Source organism: Orycteropus afer, unplaced genomic scaffold (assembly GCF_000298275.1).
Source record: "Orycteropus afer afer isolate SDZICR_OR568_19922 unplaced genomic scaffold, OryAfe1.0 scaffold00313, whole genome shotgun sequence".
In the NCBI taxonomy this organism is placed as follows: Eukaryota; Metazoa; Chordata; class Mammalia; order Tubulidentata; family Orycteropodidae; genus Orycteropus; species Orycteropus afer.
Window position 1 is genome coordinate 2927276 of NW_006921900.1, and position 9121 is coordinate 2936396.

General features: G+C 47.3%; 1 protein-coding gene across 1 annotated transcript; it reads left to right on the forward strand.

The window, feature by feature from the left end:
* The first annotated feature begins 287 nt into the window (after positions 1-287).
* Positions 288-8427, forward strand: CRABP1 (cellular retinoic acid binding protein 1). Its single transcript, XM_007951839.2, has 4 exons — positions 288-357; positions 901-1079; positions 3086-3199; positions 8377-8427. The coding sequence occupies exons 1-4, from the start codon at positions 288-290 to the stop codon at positions 8425-8427; spliced, it is 414 nt and encodes a 137-aa protein (XP_007950030.1).
* The last annotated feature ends 694 nt before the right edge of the window (positions 8428-9121 follow it).

Consider the following 9121-nt stretch of genomic DNA (forward strand, 5'->3'; position numbering starts at 1 on the left):
ACCCTTGTCTTGCAGTTGTAGAGTAGAGGGTTCTATGCTGTAGAAGGCAGACGCGCGGAGGGGCGGGTGGGGGCACCGTGGGGCGACGAGCCAGGCTCATAAGGGGCTGGGGCTGCGGGGGGCGGGGGCGGGGGCGGGGCCAGCAGGGTGGGGCGGGGCGCTAGCCCAGTGACTGAAGCCGCGTGGGGCTGGGCGCAGAGAGTCAGTCTCCGCCTTGCAGCTCTGAGTGCTCCCACTGCGCTGTAGCTATCCGTGCCTGAGCCCTCCTTTCCGCAGCCACCGCCACCATGCCCAACTTCGCCGGCACCTGGAAGATGCGCAGCAGTGAGAATTTCGACGAGCTACTCAAGGCGTTGGGTAAGCTGGAGCGAATGGCGCGCCCCGACTCGAGGAAGTGGCTGGGTGACTAGTGCCGGGAGGCTGTGGTCGTTGGGGACCAGTCCCAATTAGGAGGGAGTACCCGGAGCTATAGAGCGGGGCGAACTCCAAGGCACAACAGTTTCGGAGCAGCGAGTAGAGCCAGAGACCCACGCGTCCAGCGAACGTTTGCTGGGTGCTTGGTTCTTCCCCGACGGTTCGGTCTTTATACAGTGCTAGATCATCATCAGGAGAGGTTGTTATTACCCCAATTCAAGGAAGATCAAGGACTTTAAATTTGGGGACCCAATTTGAGACCCTGCTCTAACATGAATTCACTGTGCAATTTAGGGAAAGCCACTTACCCTCCCTGAGCCTCAATTTGTCGTCTCGAAAATCAGGGCGAGGGCAGGGAGGAGTGGATCAGATTTACGGCCCTATTTATGGTCAGAGGTTTGAAAAGAGCTGGTTGGTCCTTGGATGTCGGGCTGGTGGGGAGGTTTGAAAACCCAGCCTGCGGCGCACCTATCTGTCCCGGAGCAGGTGTGAACGCCATGCTGAGGAAGGTGGCGGTGGCGGCTGCGTCCAAGCCGCACGTGGAAATCCGACAGGACGGGGACCAGTTCTACATCAAGACGTCCACCACGGTGCGCACCACCGAGATCAACTTCAAGGTCGGAGAAGGCTTCGAGGAGGAGACGGTAGATGGGCGCAAATGCAGGGTAAGGCCCTAGAGCTCGGACAACCCGGGTCCTGCAATCCTTGCTCCTTTGCTGCAGCCGGATGAACCCATAAACTGTCCTTTGCTGTCTGTGGCGCGCTTTCCTTACAAGGCGTGTGCCTGGGCACAGGGTTTGTGCAGCCAGAGTGTCCTTGGCTCCGGAGAAAGTCCTACCCAATCCCATCCCTAAGCTACCACCTGAGATGCTAACTGCGGAGCTCAAAGCTCGATCTCTGGATTGCCCCGCAATCCAGAGGTGGGTTCTGCAGCGCTTTGCTGCGCCTACCGCGAAAGTACAGGCGGCGCGGGAGGAAGAGTTGCAGGGGCCACTGTATTCACCGGCCGCGGCGCTGCCACGTTTCCTGTTGCAGGTGGAGCTGCAGCTCCCGTGTCCCGCCCCTCGGGTGCCAGGGCCCCCTGGGAACGCTCTGCATCCAGTTTCAGCAATCCCGATGGCCCGGGCACCTCCCGCCCTCAGCCTGGTTCCTTAAAGGAAAGACGAAATCCTACCAAAAACAAAGCATGTTCTGGCTTGGAAAATCAACCAAGTAATATCTCTTAGTCCTCAAAGGCAGGAATTTTGTATTTCTCTGTGTATTGGTCCCAGGGCTGAGTGAGTGGGCTAAAGCAAAGGGTGGTGCATTCCTTTTTGTCTTGGGCAAAAATTGCATTTGGTCCAGTCCTGTATGTACAGGACAGATGGGAAAGTAGTGGCTGCTACTACTTATTTGAAAGGTGATGGAATGTCTCCCTTCATTTCTCCAATGTTTAAAAAAGAAAAAGTCATTGTTTCTTTCACCTTTCCTGAGTGGAGCCTGTCTTATCTATAGACTGGGAATCTCTGGGCACTGGGCTTGGGAGGACACAGATACAGTTCTCCAGGAACATGCTGACCCATGCGGTAATATTTGGCTCCCAGAACTGGCATGACCTGAAACTGTTGTCCAGGCTTGGAGGAAGTAGGATCTGGGATCCAAGTCACTGCATTCTTTGCAAAAATAAAAGAGTAGGAGTACATAGTTAGAGTGTTAAAACTGGGCTTTAAAACAGATCCACTCCTCCCTGGGAGTCTAAGGGAGGTTTGACAATAGATAGGGCTCAACACAGGGACATATCATGGTGGCTACTGCCAGGAAGGGCAATTCTGATTTAAAAGAAAGAAAGAAAGAAAAAGGCAGTGTTTTCACAGGACAGCATGGAAAATAGAACTTTATTTATCCACGTCTCCACACACACACACACATACACACACACACACCCCCTACCTAATGAAGGTCTCCCACGTATTAGTTAAAAACAATTATGTGCACATCTGTACTGGGCTACCCAGTCCACCTGAACGGTGCTCTTTTGTGTAGAAAACCGCCACAGAGAATCCATCTTCACCTCCCACTTTGGTCAACATACCCTTCAGATCAGTTTGATTTTTTTTTTTTTTTTCCCCCTGGAAGGAGGTAACCTGGAAAGTGGTAGTGTTTTTATCCTCAGAGCCAGAAACACTCAGGTTTGTCAGAGCAGGCTGTGTCCTATGTCTGATAAGTGCAAACAGAAAAGAAGGCATTTCCCCAAAATCTATGCAGGGAACAGTGCCCCTGATCCATTGATTATGAATATGATTGCAAACGTGGTGTCTTAACTGTTCTAAAATTTTGTGGTTCTATTGTAAAGGTTCTTGCTTTTAAAATCAAAATCTCTTGAAGGGGGTAATCTATTTTAACATAAATGGGTCATTGCATTTCTGAGTTTTATTCCTAGAGATGTAAATCATGCCTAAGGCTTTGCTGCTTTGTTAAGTGTGTGTATACAAGGTGTATTTATACCCCATAAAATCCATGACCAGCTCTGAATTTGGACTTTATAAGGCTCATCAGAGAAGACTCTGTGCCCTGCTGACAGGGACCATGTGTTGCTTCTCTGCACAGCAATTACTCTCAGGGTGCTCATTGTTGTCTCTGCTCCCGCTGTGGAGACTGTAATTAATGTCGCTAATGGTTTCCCTGCCCACAGAGTTTAGCCACTTGGGAGAATGAGAACAAGATCCACTGCACACAAACTCTCCTTGAGGGGGACGGCCCCAAAACCTACTGGACCCGCGAGCTGGCCAACAACGAGCTCATCCTGGTGAGAGCCCTTTGATCCTGAAGCAAGCCACCAATTCCCTAGATGATGCCCATGGTGGGCCACTCAAACATGTCATCCTTGCTTACCCATTCAGGGAGAGACAGACACCATAAGTCCTGTGTTAAAATTTGAGTAGAAAGTCCAAGATGACAGTTTAGGTCAGAAATGATTGGCCTGAGGGAGGAGTGGTTTAGAAGGGCCTCGAGACATAGGCTGGTGTGCCTGCAACTATCTGAACTGATAAATCCCAGTGGTGACTTGCTTTAAGCAAACCTCCTCTCTGTTGTTGTTGTTATGTGCTGTCAAGTTGGACCCAAGTCATAGCGACCCCTCCTTGGCTGGGCTCAAAATGCTCAGACTCTGTGAGGCTCAGGGTTCACATTACAGAAGGAATTTTTTTTTCCTTCTCATTCCCCATTTTACTGGCTGGGAAAGGTTTCAGTAATTTTAGCATGGCAGCAGTTGGAGCCTTAGAGAACATGTACCCCAGAATTTACAATCTCCAATGGCCTTGGGGATGCAGGCAAATACTAAATTGGGAAGTGTCTCAACATTACACAAAGTGGAGGCATGAAGCCTTTAGAACTGGTGGATGGAGGGCTTTAATTTAAAGATTTTAACATTTTGAACATCTCTGACCAAACAAAACCTCTCAGTAAGGCCAAGTTAGAAACCACTGTAGTTTAACGCTATAGAACACAGTTCTAAACTACAACACTCAGGTCACCATGAGCCACAATTGACTCGAGAGCAACTGGTTTTTGGTAGTTTAACCGTGCCCCCCACTCCTTTTAGGAACGGGAGTAAAGGAAGGTTGGAGAACAGGACAACCTCCAGATCACTCTTTGTTTTATCTTTCAGAAGGAGCCCTAGTGGCACAGTGGTTATAGCGCTCAGCAGTTTAGGCAGTTCAACCCCATCATCCCCTCTGCAGGAGAAAGATATGATAGTCCGCTTCTGGAAAGATTTACAGCCTCATGGGGCAGTTCTACTCTGTCCTACAGGGTCATTATGAATCAGAATTGTCTCAGCAGCAATGGGTTTGTCTTTCAGAAGAGACCAAAGCTTTCCTTACAGCCACATTTTTCCCCCCTAAGACTAAGCAAACCAAACCAACCCACTGCTCTTGAGTCAATTCCAACTCATAGCAACCCCCATTGGGTTTCTGAGGCAGTAAGACTTTGCGGAAGTGGATTGCCCAGTCTTTCTTCTGTGGAGTGGCTGGTGGGTTTGAACCACTAGCTTTCCTTCTAGCAGTCAGATACCTTAGGCATTGTGCTACCAGAGCTCCTTTCCCTTAGACTAGAAAAGGGAAAAGCTGTTGTGAGTAACCAGGAATCTTTTGTTCTCCATCAGGCATTTTGTTAGCAATTCCCCTCTAAGCCTGCCAGTCTGCCCCATCTTAGTGAATATTCATGCTGAAATGTGGCTGGGGATAGGAGATGGCGAGGCATTGTGAGAAAGAACTCGCTATGTGAACTGGGCACGGCCCCTCCCTTACCAAACACCGCGCCCCTGCTGTAAAATGAGGGGTTGAGCTAAAGTCTGATCCCCGATGTCCTTCTGAGCCCTGAAATTACAAGTTTATTCTGCAAAAACAAAACCCCATTGTCATAAAGTTGACTCCAACTCATAGCAACTCAGCATATGAGTTATTCTGCAAGTAGACCCTAAATTGACTCTATTACTTTAACTGGGGCTGCTTGATTTCTCTCTCCTCTTGTCCTTTCCTGGGATGATTTAACATGCTTTCTCCTCTCTCAGAGAAAGGACTGGCTTAATTTGCAACCTGGTTAACATCCTTGCTCGGGAAGGAGTGTTTGATGGGGGTTGGGGAGCAATTTGAGGCTGAGACAAGGGAAATGTCGGACAAAAAGGCACATATGGTTCATTGTCGTCAGAGACGGCAAAAAAGGGAGGCGATTTGAGAGTTCTGGAGTGTAGTGGAGGGTTAAGTAAGATCAATTTGCTCTGTGACAAAGTGTGTGATTTTATTAACCTCCATAGCATCCAAGCAGCCAGTATCATAGGCCAAATTCTGCTAGGAGGACTCAATGTTTCCCAATCTCCCTCCCCCTCCAATTACAATTCCACCCGAGCATCCTTTCCTGGCTCAGCAAACCTATATATAAGTCCCAAAGGGAGCATTAATTTTTTCTTTCTTTTTTTTTTTTTTTATTAGGATTTGGGTGAAGATTTACAGAGTAAATTCACTTTTCATACAGCAGTTCACATATACTTTGTCTCATGTCATTGACCAAAATTTACAATGCAGCAGCTCCCCTCCCACTTCCTCCCCATAGTTACCTCCTCCCAGTGTCCATCCCTTCATACTCTTCGAGAGGCCCATTTTCTGCCAACCCTGTATATGATCTTGGATACACTCTCCAGGGAGCATTAATTTTTGGCATTTGGGATCTGAAACGTGGGCTTTTGTTTCAAGGGTTATTATCATTAACAAATCCAGAATTTAGAGAGATGCTATCACCAAATAACAAGAGGCAAATTATGCTAGTAAAGTTGAAATAAGTTCTCCTAGAGCCAACAGTAAATTGCCTCTAGGCTGTAAGTTGCCTTCCTTTGAAAACTGAGTATAATCCTCAAACTACTCTGGAACATTCTACAGAGAGTTTCTTTGGGTAACCTCTGCATTGGTTGCAAGGAGTTTGAGTAGCTCAACTTTTAAGCACTCAGCTACTAACCAAAAGGTTGGTGGTTGGAACCCGCTTAGTGACTCTCTGGGAGAAAGACCTGGCATTCTGCTGCCATAAAGTTTACAGCCTAGAAAACGTTATAGAGCAGTTGTGCTCTCTCACATGGGATCTCAGTTGGAATCAGCTCCTCAGCGTCTCACAACAAAAAAGTGCATTGTTTCCAGGCTGAAAAGGGCATTTCAAATGTAGCTGGACATGTGGCAATTTCTTCTCATGTCATGAAGCTATATGTTGGCCTGTGTGAAGTGCTGGATAGCTATTGTGGTTACAGCATGGGTAGAGTTGAACCCCAAACTTTCAGCATTCCACCTGACACCCTACAACTGTAGAACTCGAAGAGTTCTAGAAAACTAACATGGTTCTGGGGTCCAGACATCTGAGAGGTGAATATACACAGTGAGACAACCCTCTCCAACGCATTACCCCCACACACCCACACCCACACACACAGCTTATGGAATCATCTGCATTTCTCACTAAAAGCAGAAGAGGATGGGACACAGAGGGTGTTCAAAAGCACGGACAACTGCATCAGTCTGATCAGAAGTTCCCTAGTTTGAGAAGAAGCTGGTAATGAGCGTTTGCTTCCTTAATAATCACCAAAGGAGCTCTGATGGTATAATGGTTAAGGCATTTGGCTGCTAACCAAAAGGTCAGTTGTTCAAACCCACCAGCCACTCTGTGGAAGAAAGATGAGGCAGTCTGCTTCTGTAAAGATTTATAGCCTTGGAAACCTGATGAGTGTGGCTGTGAGTTGGAATTGACTCAATGGCAGTGAGGTTTGTTTGTTTGTTTTACTATTAAGTATTTCCCTGAAACACAGGTGTTGGAACAATGTTCAAGCAGACATTCTCTGAGAGCATCTCATAACCAACAGAGAGCTCCAGGGGTAAAGATCTGAAGATCCTAGGACACCTAAGCTCTCAATTCAGTGGTTGTAACCTCTCTTCAGTCTCTGGCCAGTTTGAGGATCTAAAAAATAGGACCCTCCTGCAGAAAAAAATGTACATCTGCAAACAAATATACTCACGTCAGGTCTACAGACTAGGAATTTGTGGGTTCCCCCCATATATATATATGTTGCAGGGAGCTCTGGTGGCGTAGTGCCTAAGGCATTTGACTGCTAACTAGAATGCTGGCAGTTCAAACCCACAAGTGACTCCTCGGAAGGATGATTGGGCAATTTACTTCCATAGTGATACTGCCTCAGAAACCCAAGGAGGGGTCGCTATGAGTCGGATCCTATTCCATGGCAGTCAGTTTTTTTGATGTTGCAACTGCCTGTGAGAAGCCCGAGAGAGCAAGCCTAGGAATAATTGCTAGTGTTTGGAAGACATGAGACAGTTTACTTATGGGCAGTATAATTTCTGGGGCCAGCAGAAAAACATATTCTTCCATCTATGGAATGATGCATACCCTCCTTCTCCTAGTAAAATGTCCATTCTCACACTCCCCACAGCAAATAAACAAACAAAAGCCATAGAATTTTACCTGGAAAGAGGCTTTGTGATCATCTTGTTTAATTCCCCCCCCATACCCCCCCACAACAGCAGCAGCAGCACCTGCTGCTGTTCCCCCTCTTCCTCCTCTTTCTCCTCCTCCTCCTCCACCCCACCACCATCCCCAATAGGCCAAGAAAGGAAGAGCCTTGCCCAAGCTTACCTGGTAGTGCAACAATTAAGTGTTTGGCTTCTAACCAAAAGGTTGGTGGTTCAAATCTACCCATTGGCTCTGTGGGAGAAAGGCTAGCAATCTGCACCTGTAAAAGAGTACAGCCTAGAAAACCCTATGGGGCAGGTCTACTCTGTCACATGGGGGTCACTATGAGTCAGAATTGTCTTGACAGCCAGCACCTAACCCCACCACCCAGCCTGTGGATTGAAGAGCTTGGTCTAAAGCCAATGCTGTGCTTTTGCAGCTGAGACCAATTTTCTGGGCTTGCAGGTGATTGGAGTATTACTTATACAACATCTCAGGCTCTCTTCCAGGCTGAACTGCTGCTTCCTGGAAAGCAGTTCTACAGCCTCCCGAGCAACCCCATCTGGTTGGTGAGCTCTGGACACCGTGGCTCCAGCAACCCAAGCCCCTTGCTCTCTTAAAGTCATTTGAAGAGAAACAGAACCACTTCAGAAATGTCCAATGTGACATTTTCCCGTTTTCATGTTCAATTTCAAAACCAAAGCCAAGAAACTTGCATCTCTTATGTCAGACTTCACAGGTTCCAGAAGCAAAGGAAAACTACATACAACATAATTCTATACCCTAGTTACCTCTCTGGCAATATGAAACTTAAGAGAAAAAAATAAAAACAAAAACCTTACTGCTTAGAATGAGTGAACAGCACAGGAAATTGAATGTTACAAAGAGTTTTTAACAGGGCAGGAAGTGCCCTTATTAGCGATATGCTTTAAACATTTTTGCACAGGCATCAGCACTGATTGGTTTTCCTTTTCTTCTCTGCAGACGTTCGGCGCCGATGATGTGGTCTGCACGAGAATTTATGTTCGAGAATGAAGGCAGCCGGCTAGCTGCAACTTTAGGGATGGAATGCATGCTTCCCCAAGTATATGTCACAGGCCTGAGCTGCCAGTGGACTTTCCCTTCCTCTGTCAACATTAGTGATCCCCTAGTTCTCCCCTGATAATATTGTAGTGTTTTCCCGCCAAGCCCTTCATGCCTTTCGCATCCCTAGTGCTCCATAGTTTGACATTTGCGTGGTTTCATCAGTCATTAAACTGGATGGACACATCTCATGACTCCTTTCTTTTTGGGGGTTGCTTCTTGAGGCAACATGGGCTTACTATGTTCCTGCTGTCCCTAGTATTGTGCTGGTTTGTGTGGCACTTTCAGTTCTACTGGGCTAGTCTGTGCATAGTGCTTTCAGCATGCATCAGAGGTTGCAAACTGTATTCCCTCAGACTGGATCCAGACTATAGATCTAGGTGTGTTTGGGCCTCAGACTGTTACTGCTTTTCAAATGAAGTAGTTCGTGAACCTACTGCTGTTGCAGTAGGAAAGAAGAGGGCATATCCAAAAGGATTGAGAACACCTAATGAAAGGACTGTTAATACCAATATGAGCAGGATGACTCATGGCACAGTGATTAAAACATTCGGTGGTTCAAACCCATCAGCCGCTCTGTGGGAGAAAGATGCAATCTGTTCCCGTAAAGATTTGCAACCTTGGAAACCCTATGGGGCAGTTCTAC